General features: G+C 34.4%; 1 protein-coding gene across 1 annotated transcript in view; it reads right to left on the bottom strand.

The window, feature by feature from the left end:
• Nucleotides 1-11408, bottom strand: part of LOC110924268 — a 38226-nt gene extending 26818 nt beyond the window's left edge. Inside the window, exon 1 of the mRNA XM_035989293.1 lies at nucleotides 11307-11408. Coding sequence (XP_035845186.1) covers nucleotides 11307-11408 — 102 coding nt within the window. The remainder of the gene's footprint in view (nucleotides 1-11306) is intronic.
• Nucleotides 11409-13370: the final 1962 nt, after the last annotated feature.

The raw sequence follows: 13370 nt of genomic DNA, 5'->3' as shown, positions 1-13370 counted from the left end.
ATATTCTTATTTGAAAAATTTCGAGGACGAAATTTCTTTTAAGGGGGTAATAGTTGTAATGCCCATAAATTTAAAATCATTATTCTAGAAATAAAAAGAATAATAGTAATTATAAACCACTAGAAAACCCTAATTAAGACACCTAGGCATGTCAATCAAGCAAGTAGGTAGGCATGTCAATCAAGCAAGTAGGTAGGCATGTCAATCAAGCAGGTAGGTAGGCATGTCAATCAAGCAAGTAGGTAGGCATGTCAAGCAGGTAGGTAGGCATGTCAATCACGTAGGTAGGCATGTCAATCAAGCAGGTAGGTAGGCATGTCAATCAAGCAAGTAGGTAGGCATGTCAAGCAGGTAGGTAGGCATGTCAAGCAGGTAGGTAGGCATGTCAATCAAGCAAGTAGGTAGGCATGTCAAGCAGGTAGGTAGGCATGTCAAGCAGGTAGGTAGGCATGTCAATCAAGCAGGTAGGTAGGCATGTCAAGCAGGTAGGTAGGCATGTCAAGCAGGTAGGTACGCATGTCCCAAAAATTAGTATAAATAGAGGACATTGGGACTTGATCTGGAAAGTTGAAACGACACTCATAAGTTCTGTGTACATCGAATCAGTCCACAACACACACTAATTCACGAAGTGCTGCCACAATCAGGGTAATAACTCGATCGCTATTACGATTCAACGTCCGATCGATTATAACTATCCAACGATTGTCTGAGTGCTGCTCAAATTGAGCTTCTACTTTGATTATTCGTCGTGATTTCAACTTGAATATTTGAGTGTTGTTCGAATTCGGACTATGCTCTGTTATTCGTTGTGAATCCGATTGAATTATTAAGTATTGCACTTGATAATAGTTGTGAGGGTTTGATCTCGTGAATTGACGTAAATGCTGTATTAAGTTACTAACCTAGTTTGTGTGCATGTTATTTAAATTGGGTGAAAAGATTAATCAGTAGTCGAAACTCTGCCCATATAAATCTAAAATATTAGCACAAGGTAGCTTCACTTTGAAGTTATTAAGGTACGGATCCTTACCCCACTCTTTATTGCTTCATATTCAAATTGTTACAAAACCACTAAATTACTATATCTGTTAAAAACTCCTCACGTCTTTGATTATCGATTCATTTGACAGTCCGTTCGATTCCTATCCTAATCATTTGATTTAGCTTTCATGTCATGCGATAGTATTATGTTGTTATACTCATTATCGCATGTTCCAATATATGTTCCGTTTTGTTATGAAAAAAAGTTTTATAAGTTATGTGAATAAGACCATTTGTACTCTGATACCCTGAGTATCGCTTCTCGTGGAGTGTCCCACGAGCATGTTGTTGTGGCATCAACATCATGTGCTCCATCCGTGACGGAGAGATCAGTTCACGGCGTCTCTTAAGTACAAGTGTGGTACATAAGGCTATTAGGAGGCGTATGGATCGATCCTAGGATTTAAGTATAAGGAGGTGGATAACGGGTATGCCAATTCGCCATCTCATGTGATAATTATGCAGGAGTAGCTACCTGTGTATTATCACGTTTTAAGTTTGCTCATGGGTACATCCGTAAGATACGATTATGAAATTATGTTCTTGCATCGTATCATTTTCGCATAAAGTTCCATCCGGATAAGATTTCATATAAAACGTTATTTGTTATTTGAGCCTAAAATTCCGTACTGAGCATTCGGCTCATTCCGTAAATTTTTTGTATATACAGGTCCACAGATTATTTTGGGAGGGGAAAAGAGAGAAGAATAAAGCCTAGGAATAAATCTGAAGATGTTAGTTAATTAAGATGAATGTCTCCGCTTGTATATTAATCTTAATTTTAATGGTCGTGTGGTTGTATCCTTATCAAATAAATAAATGGAATTATGACTTTTGGTTATGTTACCGTTATTGTGACACGTCAGCCCTTCCGGGTTGGGGTGTTACAGTTTAAGTCTTCGATTTTATCTTTTAATTAAATTAGAAGTGGCTTCCTTGGTCCGGTCACCCACATGCCCAATATTGCCACAACATATCGATAGACCGGTCTATAAATATGACCATAATGAACCTCCCCTAGCCTTGCGGCTAGTAAATGATATGCCACAACATGAATGGTTTAAGGTCATCTTCGTTATATTATCGTTTTATAACTTAATTAAGAAGTGCTTGCATTTCAAGCATAACAATTGAGATCACGTTTAGGGATATTTTAAATTACCGAAGTGATTAGACATCAAATTAATTAAGTTACCGAATAAGAAAAATAGGTCCCATTTCACCAGTTATATTCTATCCCACCGAATTTCCTTATTCCTCCATTAACTTAGTATCTTAACTTTTACCCCCACCCCCTCAATCGGATCGGGTGCATTACAATAAGCCTTCCCTAAGGATCTTGAAGTAATATCGGAAGCCTTTTGTCTCCCCAAGATCTGGTTTGATACCAGAAGCTGGTCATCCGAATTTAGTTCAATACCAGAAGCCTACATAATAATAATCTTAATTAACCAGGTTTGGATTTCCCTTATTAGTATATGGGTTGTTACATGCCATGAGTGTACTAATAAGCTTCACCTCCCAAGGTTTATTAAGCACACTGAATCCTATTGTGGGTACTAGGAGCCATACGCACACCTAGGTCAAGTTAAGGTAGTTTAAATTTATATGGTTGAAATAAGATGTTAAGCTCATTTAATTTCAAAGGGGTCATGCAATCCCGTCACAAACCAAGAATTAGTAAAGGATAAACACATTAAATAAGATAAAAATACTATATTAATAGGATTAACTAATCAAAGTTCTTGAGAAGACATAGAGATTACAACCGTATGAAACATTTTCACCAATGGCGATTAACACACTTCATGATCTTCAAGCTCTAGCTTAAGCGCAAGTTTAAAGTGTCTCTCAACCATTTACTACATATGTTTAGTGAACTAATCTAACGATGCCTTATTCTTAACATGGATGATCAAAGGTAGGATGTAGGATCCTAAATTTGGAGAGGCCTCGGTCGGTATGAAGGCCTTCCCTAGGGATCAACCTCTCACTTCTAATAAAAGGGGGCTTAGGAAGCATCTTGATCTTGGCATACTTGGTTATTGATTAGGCAAGCTCCATGATTCATCCACACTTTTTATAAGGGACTAGAGCCTTCAAAGGTAGAGAACAAGGCCTTAGAGGCATAAGTCTATCAGCCTTGGGACTATAGCACGACAAGGAACAAGAAAGCAAAGAAGGGCATGCCTCTAAATAGTGAATAAGGCCGATATTTATAGGATAATCAAAGGCAGGGGTGCGCGGACGTGCCTATAGTGCACGACCGTTCCTTGTACTTGGCATCTTGATAGAAGCTTCGAGAATTTGTCCTTTCTGTCTCCCGAGGGTCTTGGGCATAGGCGTGCCTCTCATGCACGGTCGTGCATGTTGAGCTGTCCCAAAAACGGTTGCAGGAGGTGTACTTTGTTCTTAAGCTTTTGTACTCTTCTTATTTGTCTTTTATGGATGGCATGACAGTGCTTGTTATGCACGGGCATGCCATTAGTCATTCTTTCTTGCCCACCAAGTTGTTCTGATTCTTCCATAAGGTGAGCTAACGTAAGAGGCATGGCCATGCTTGGTTATGCATGGGGGTGCTTCTAGGAAATTTCGTATTTTCATCCATTTTTTCTTCTTTTTTAATTTTGGACCTGAAAAGGAACAATTTAGGTAGTGTTTCCTTTACGAGTTGCTTCAAAAGTGTTCATAAATGGGGTTGATTTCGTATTATAGTTGATGGTAGATTATAAACCCCACACTTAAAGTTTACTTGCCCTCAAGCAAACCACTCATTAAGATCTTTCAAATTGGTAGAAAAAGGTTTCGATTCAATGAGTTGTTTAAGTGTTTGGGAAGAACTGGATAAATATGACTTGACTACTCAAACTTGTCTTATGCTTAAGGTCGTACTTCTTGGGGTGAAGCTCGGAGGGTAGGTATTCTCTTCTTTTGTAGTCATGTTGGTTTTTGCCGCTAATTTGTTCCTTTTGTACATTTAAGCTCTTTTAATCCTGAAAATCAAAAGTATATAAAGATACACACTTTTTCCAACATTAGTACCTAAAAGGGTTGATTTTATACCTTATTTGATATAATTTATGTGTTGCATTTTGTGCACATTAAATACCTTGTCTTCAATAGTTTCTCTAATCCAGTGATAGCTTACATCAATATGTTTTGTTCTTTTATGAAACATAGAATTCTGCGGTAGAAGGATTAGGTGGTACTGTGGATCAGTTAACCACTTGGAATAAATGGAATTTTGAGATTTAATGACAGGATATGGGTTCCTGTCTTTGGTTGACTCAGAGATTTAATTCTTGAAGAATCCCATAAGTCCAAATACTCGATGCATCCTGGTGGAGACAAGATGTATCAAGATTTGAAGAATGATTATTGGTAGATGGGTATGAAGAAATCCATCGCCACCTGTGTGGCTAAGTATCTGACATGTTCACAAGTTAAAGCCGAACATCAAAAACTTTTGGGACTTTTACAACAATTAGAGTTACCCAAATGGAAATGGGAAATGGTAACCATGGATTTTATTACTAAGCTTCATAGTACAAGTTGTGGGGATGCTATTTGGGTTATATTGAATGACTAAGTCAGCACATTTTATGCCAATCAAAGAAAATTTTAGTTTAAGAAAATTGGCTAAGTTATACGTTGACAACATTGTATCTCTTCATGGAGTAGCATTGACAATCGTATTTGATAGAGATAATCGGTATACATCCCATTATTGGGAGAGTTTTCAAAATGCTCTGCAGTATAGCTTGCCATTCTCAGATAGATGGTCAAAGTGAGCATACCATTAATACTTTGGAAGACATGCTTAGAGCATGTGTCATTGACTTAGGTGGCAGTTGGGATGACTACCTACCATTAATAGAATTCCCCTATAATAATAGCTACCACACTAGTATTAAGGCCGCATCGTTTGAAGCATTGTAAGGGAGAAAGTGTAGGACTCCCGTATTTGGGCAGAAGTTGGAGAAAGTCAATTGTAAGTCGGTGACAAAGAATTACGCTAACAAGAGAAGAAAACCACTCAAATTCTAAGTCAGTGACAAAGTCATATTAAAAGTATCACCTTGGAAAGGTGTCATGAGATTTGGGAATAAGGTAAGCTAAGCACACGGTACATTGGAACCTTTGAGATAATAAAATGTGTCGGTACCATCGCTTATAAACTCAGAATTCCATAAGAGCTTAGCGGTGTACACGATGTAGTCCGCATTACAAACTTAAAGAAATGTTTGGTCGATGAATCTTTAGCAATGCCTCATCACGAGGTACAAATCGTTGAGAAACATCGCTTTACTAAAAAACCTTTGTCGATCCTCGACAAGTTAAAAAGCTTCGCAAAAAGAAAATCCCGATTGTGAAAGTCAAATGGGATTCCCATTGTGGTCCTAAGTACACTTGGGAATTAGAATCCAATATGGGACAAACATACCCTCAACTATTTGAACAAAAATCTCGAGGACGAGATTTCTTTAAGGGGTATGAAAGTGTTACCCTAATATTTATTGTTCATATCCTAAGGTGACACGTGTCTAAAGACCCTCCATATAATTCAGTATATAGAAAAGGATGGGTTAGAATCGTCGAAAAGGGAAAATACGATGTCGAGGGGCTGGAGCTGACAAAATCCAAACTTTTGTTTTTCTGGAGGTCCTTGCCGACTGTATTGATAACCCCTTGTGGTCCGCAAGGGGTATTTAAATAAAGTTGTGCACAGACGCTCCTCACGGACCATATGAGATATCCCTTGATGTCCGCAAGAAATCCCTAACAGCAGATAATCCGTTGGCATCAACATTTTGCTACACTTTGCCACCTCTCTTCAATTTTTGCCACTCTTGATCCGGTATTGTCACATCTTGGACAATAATCTCATTCCTAAAGCTCCAAGGACACTTGTCTTGATTTCCTTAAACTCCCTTGGCTATAAATAGCCCGTTAATCATCTCATTTCTTCACACCAACTCTAAAAACAAACAAACTACTAGTGAATAGTTATACTTTTTGCATTTAAGCCTTTCCTTTGTTTGTCTGAAGAAGTTCTCTAAAGCTAGTAAGTCTTTCTCCCTTAGCTCTTTCATTAGCAACTAGATTTATAGTTTAATTTTGTTCAAAAGTCTGGAATTGTTAACAGTTTGACATTTCTCTTTGACCTTTGGTTCTGACCGCTTTGGTCAACCAGTTTTAAAGTAAACTCAACCAAATGGTCGTCATAATGTAGAGAATAAAATCCTACATTCACATTGTGTGATCATCATGTCTAAGTGGGTCAAATGATAAGTCAAACCTAGAATTCTATAAACTCAAAACTCAGATTTGTATAATTATTGGCAAATGAACTTTTAAGCATTATAATCTAATGATTTGACACGAATGCTATTTGAACATCATAACAAAAACATGTTCTGACTTATTCGACTTATAACGAACCTATTTAACCATCCAAACCCATATTCGCGCAAACGACTTGTTCAAATGGCATAAATAAACAAGTCGTAACGGGTCAAAACCTTTTTAAAACACTTTAAATTAGAATGTAAGGTTATTTAACCATAACACGAGAGGTCCTTCACCCGTATGGTTATCAACCACATTCTATCCGGTCAACGCTTAATCTAGTAGAACCATGCTTAAATCTATGTTAACCAGTCAAGTCCAACGGACTTATAATGGCGAGTAAAACAATTCTAGGGGAAGAGTATTCCCATTCGCTCCGGACTATAGAGCCCCCTAGAAATCACACCATATGCTAATAAACTTTGAATTTGGTTGTACTACGATCAAAATACGCTGTGAGCAGAGCTAGTATAGTTAAATGTTTTTTAGCCACTTTTATTATAAAAACTTGGGATATGGTACAAAACCACTTGGTTCGAGTATTGCAATGGGCAAATGCTTTGAAAATATTGATAACCCGAGTTTAATCCGCATTGCTTGATTAACATAAAACATTTGGGGGTTAATAGTACCGTACCCGGACGTCCTAATTCATTTATTGTAATGGCCACGAAAGTGTGGGGTGTAGGCATACACCTGACATACACAAAAATATATTGTGTGTATATAAATCAAAAGCCGGTTTTGAACACTAGATACCGAATGTGGCATACATGCAAATCTTGTAACAAGAAAATCCCAATGGCTCGCAAATGATTTAAATATTTTACAAATGAGTCGGTAAATTTTATTTACCGGTGAAAGGCTGGCATATTTTTTATCATTAACTACAGAGATGATGAAACTCAATAGTAGGCTGGATAAGGCTAGGTTAAAAACCTTTGGAATTTGCAACTCCATGTCAAAAGACCTATGGTGTCTCGAAATCCATTTTATTTAGATCATACCTTTGGGATACTTTTATGGAATATTTGACACTATAAAGTTTTAATATAATTAGGCAATTTTCAATACTTTTATTTTAATATATAAACTCCGTCTACTTCCACTGCATTGTGATACTGATATACAACTGTCACATCCAAACCCCACATCCGGGGTCACTGGTGAAACGTGGTCTGACACATTATTTCTGTATTACTATATGTAGTTCATTTTAAATGAGTAGAATTATAATCTTACAACAATGTCAATTCAACTACCAATTTAATGGATTGAAATTTAACGATGTTGGGTTATTAGTTATCTATATCTATTATTGTTGTTAAAACACAACTCTTAGGCTAATATTTTAATTTTCACGCAATATTAAGACACGATATAAAGACGGTATTAAGATGCTGGATATTAAGACCATACGATACGATATATGGGTTATAAACTGAAATCTTGAAACTTAATACACGAGATACTATCACACTATATATTAAGACAATCTACGATATATTGGTTATAAAATGAAATATTGAAATTTAATTCTCCATTATTCTAACCTGAAGACGGATCTCTACTTTCCCTTCAATATAGCGGTCGTTTAACCTTCTAATATTCGATACATTCATCTTGAAATATTATTATTGTAGTTTTTAACAATAAAGTTTAAGTTCTCCATCCTTTTGTTATTATTTTAGATTTGTTATACATTTATATTTTAGACTAAATTGCATAAATCAACCTTTATGTTATACCTAAACTGCACTTCATACATTTCACTATGAAATCGGCAAAACCCAACCTTTATGTTAATGTTTTGTAACGTTCTATAACCATTACAACTAACGTCGTTCAAAAACTCAGTTAAGTTACCTCACATGCTTTGCATGTGAGGGTAATATGGTCTTTGATTACATAAAGGTTGACTTATGTAAAAATATTATTTAGAGTTAATTACATAGTTAGTCCCTGTGGTTTGCACAAAATAACATACTTAGGTCCTAATAGTTTAAAATCACCTTCTAGGGTATTAACTTTTCATTTTGTAACGTTTGGAGGTATTAACTTCTAGGGTATTAACATAGTTAGTCCTTGTGGTTTGCACAAAATAACAAACTAAAGTAATAATAGAATGTGATTTTAAACCTATAAATAACGTTAATACCTCCAAATGTTACAAAATGAAAAGTTAATACCCTAGAATGTGATTTTAAACTATTAGTACCTAAGTATGTTACTTTGTGCAAACCACAGGGACTAACTATGTAACTAACTCTATTATTTATAACATAAAGGTTGATTTTTGCCAAAAAAAAATGTTATTATATATATACTAAAAAATTGTTTTTGCAAAACATTATTATTTGTTAATAATTATATATTTTTATATATAAAGAATTAGTTTTAAATTTATTTTATAAAAAATTTGTTTTTAATATTTTTATAAAGTAAATAATAATGACACAAGATAAATTACTTTTTATATAAAGTATAAATAAAACACAAATTCTTTTAAAATAAAGTTATTGTAATATCCAGAATATTTTTATAATTAAAACGGATTTTTTAAAACTACTCAAACTAAAAGATATTTTTTATGTATATGTAGGTATGTGTTTTTAAAAAAATATTAGAGAAATTTATATCGATAAGATAAACTACTTAATTAATTTGACGTTTTAAGAAAATCATTAATAAACTCCAGTTAACAAATTCTAAATATATAATATGTAAATAATACAAATCCAATATTAAAAATATATATGAGTTAAGACATTCTATTATTTCCTATTGCATTTGTATTAGTATTATTTATATATTATATATTTAGAATTTGTTTACAGAAATTTATTAAAGATTTTTTTAAACGTCAAATTAATTTATTAGTTTCTTTTATCAATATAAATTTGTCTAATATGTTCTTTATAAACACATACTTACATATACATAAAAATACATTTTAGTTTGAGTAGTTTTAAAACGTCCGTTTTAATATATATATATATATATATATATATATATATATAAATATTCCGGATATTGGATATTAGAATAAATTTATTTTAAAAGAATTTGTGTTTTAGTTATACTTGATATAAAAAGTAATTTATCTTGTCATTATTATTTACTTTATCAAAATATTAAAATCAGAATTTTTATAAATAAAATTTAAAACTATTTTTTATATATGTTTATATATATAAATATATATATAAATATATATAATTATTAACAAATAATAATGTTTTTGCAAAAAAAATATTTTACTATATATATAATAACATTTTGCACAAATCAACCTTTATGTTATAAATAATCTTTTTACACAAATTCAACCTTTATGTTATAAAAGACCATAATATCATCATATGCATAGCATGTGAGGTAACTTAACTGAGTTTTTGGATGAAATTAGTTGTAAAGGTTATAGATTGTTAAAAAATATGAGAGTAAACTGCCATTTTGGTCCCTGTGGTTTGGCTAGTTTTGCCACTTTAATCCAAATCTCAAACTTGTTACATCTGGGTCCCTGTGGTTTGCATTTTGTTGCCATTTTAGTCCAAATTTCAAAAACCCCATTTTTTTGACTGTTACAACCTCCTATTTTGTCCTGTAGTGCAGGGGCAATCTGTGTATTATTTATTAAGTTTGTTTCAAGGCTATGATGATCAGAATATCAGAGTATTCTGGTGGTGGATATGATTTTTTTTGAGTAAACTGCGAGGCTGTGATGATTTCACCTAATCCGAGTCAAAATTAGGTCAACATTTGAGATTTTCCGCAGCTTGGCGTGGCAGAATCGGAGGAGGGCAAGTGCGCTTGCAACCCCTGTTTGCAGCCATGGCGGTTTTTGATTTTCTTGAAGATGATGTTATTGATTTTCTGGATTTTCTGGGTTTTGATGATGATGTTTGATGATGTTCTTGAAGATATAGATCTGAGCCTCGTTTCTTTTTACAAATCGGTTTTGTTTTTGTGATGGTTTCTGGTTTTGTTTTGGGTTCTTGATTTTCTGGGTTTTGATGATGAAGTATGACGATGTTCTTGATTTTCTGGATTTTCTGGGTATTGATGATGATGTTTGATGATGTTCTTGAAGATATAGATCTGAGCCTCGTTTCTTTTTACAAATCGGTTTTGTTTTTGTGATGGTTTCTGGTTTTGTTCTGGGTTCTTGATTTTCTTGAAGATGATGTTCTTGATTTTCTGGGTTTTGATGATGAAGTTTGACGATGTTCTTGCTTTTCTGGGTTTTGATGATCAAGTTTGATGATGTTCTTGAAGATAGATGTTATTAATTACTGAAATGTTATAATAAATTAACATGGACCAAAATGCCCCTGCACTACAGGACAAAATAGGAGGTTGTAACAGTAAAAAAATGGGGTTTTTGAAATTTGGACTAAAATGGCAACAAAATGCAAACCACAGGGACCCAGATGTAATAAGTTTGAGATTTGGACTAAAGTGGCAAAACTGGCCAAACCACAGGGACCAAAATGGCAGTTTACTCAAAATATGAACATAAAGATTGGAGTTTGCCGATTTCATAGTGAAAGGTATCAAGTGCAGTTTAGGTATAACACAAAGGTTGATTATGCGTCTTAAATTTAGATAAGACTAAGGGTCTGTTTGGTATGGGGTAATGAAATGGACGAGTGAATGGAATGGACAAAGGAATGGAATGGGCAAGGGAATGAAATGGGTCATTGCCATTCCATGGTCATGTTTGGTTAACCTATGAGAATGGAATAATACAATACTTTGTGTTGTTTGGTATGCAAAAAAAAAAAGACAGAATGAATGGAATACAATTCATTGAAAATGACAACAATACCCTTGTCTGAAAATAAAGAAAAATTACTAGTTTTCACAAAATTTTCCATTAAAAATTATAAAAATTTCCATTCATTTGAGACCCCAACTGTTGTAATATGTTCCACATTTGAGCCAAGATCTTCGTCATCCGCATCATTATTTGTGTCAATAAACTCATCATCATCAAAAGGATCATATGCCATTTCTCTTCGAATAAAGTTATGCATAAGACAACATGCAAGTATAATTTTATTTTGTGTTCAGATCAGATAGAAAGATGGGCTTCTAAGTATTGCCCATCTTTTCTTCAAAATGCCAAAACATCGTTTGATGACATTCCTTGCTGAAGAGTGATTCATGTTGAAATACTCTCCTGGCGTTTCCGGTTTATGTCCATTTAACCAAGTATTCAAATGATATCGTTGACCTCAGAATGGTGCAAGGAATCCCTCTCCGTTGGTGTACCCGGCATCAACAAGATAGTAGTTACCTTTAGGCACTTGCAATCCATTCTCTCGAATCATAGCACTACGAAGAATTCTACTATCAGCAGCAGATCCTTCCCAGCCTGGTAATACATAAATGAACTGCATGTCAGGGGTGCAAGCAGCAAGTACGTTGGTTGTTATTTCTCGTTTTCGATTACGGTACCTCGACTTGTCTTCCTCAGGTACTTGTACACTTATATGTGTCCCATCTATTGCTCCTAAACATCCCTTGAACCATTTCCATCTTTCATCTGTTGAAGTTTCTAATATTGGCTCTGGCTTTTTAAAAAGTTCATTTTCCATCCGTATAACAACATTTAACACATTGTTGAAATGTTTACTAATAGTCTCTCCTGATCTGCGAAATTGAAACTTCGCTACTCGATTCTTCACATGGTGTGCCAAAACGTACAGGAAAATTGCAACCTGTTCATCTACTTGGAGATACTTAGTGGCCTTCAACTTTCCACCCCCCTCCAACATACTACAAAGTGTCACGAATGTTGCCCTAAACATTCGTAGTTGATTGATGAAGACATGTGTACACTAATCTATGCATATATTCTTTTCTCTCGGGGTAGAACACCTTGTAGCGAGGTCTAGTTGGACACATATCTAAACGTATACTTATAACTATTTGAACTGCTCGAATATACCAAGTAACCATGTTTAGTATATGAAGCCACAACGCACAAAATGCGGCTAATTTCTTTTGTTTTTTCTGGTTGTTCAGTTTAAGTCTAGACATAATCGTAGTAGTATTCAATCCAAATGAGGTTTTTCCTGGTAATTATAGCATGTACAATTAAAGGTTTGAAAACACTTAAATGGATAAAAAAAATCATAATAATGGTGACGCATTAGAGACATTCACCAGGTAATCAAATACACACACATTAGTATTTATGTATTTACTCAATTCGATGGAGTTAGTGGCTAACTACTTAGCTGGTTAAGGACCGATATCCAATATTTTACCGCATTAACTACTTAGGTAGTAATGTCGATCCATCACGAAAAAGGTGGTTGATGCTGCTGGTAATTATCCTGGGATCTGGTTGGTTGGCTGTATTCATTTAAAATGAGGTCTCATTGAAGGAATAATTTGAAGAGCTATTATAGTAACAACCTGCTTTGACTCGAACCAATATGACACTTTATAAGTGTCATCTACATCAGAAGAAACTAGCATATTTGCTGATGCAGATTCTTTATTAACTATTTGTGAACCACAACGAAATGGGATATGAATCTGGTCGTTGTCAAGTGCACGAAAGCACTCTTTAAGACTGTCATATCCCATTTCGTGGAAGTAAACTCACTGAGTATATTGAAATAAACAGAGTTAAAAGTCTTTCAAAATGTGGAAAGTCCAAAAAAGATCAAGTTGGAAGTTCACAAACAGTTAATAAAGAATCTGCATCAGCAAATATGCTAGTTTCTTCTGATTAGATGACACTTACGAGCAACATCAAACACAATATGACCAGTCACCCAATAGCACAATCTCCAACATTCAGTCATTGGTCTTTCTAGTTTCTACCAACAAAAGCCTATCTAAACAAGCCTATTGAATTGATTTATTAACTAAAACTCAATAGAACTTCTTTTGTAGCTTTACATTTTTTAACAAGTCACCTCACAGTTTACAACATAAGTGGAAGCAATAATCATATA

This window comes from Helianthus annuus, chromosome 4, assembly GCF_002127325.2.
Source record: "Helianthus annuus cultivar XRQ/B chromosome 4, HanXRQr2.0-SUNRISE, whole genome shotgun sequence".
NCBI classification, from domain to species: Eukaryota; Viridiplantae; Streptophyta; class Magnoliopsida; order Asterales; family Asteraceae; genus Helianthus; species Helianthus annuus.
Note: the sequence above shows the minus strand (reverse complement) of the source record. Positions and strands in the feature narration are given on the sequence as shown.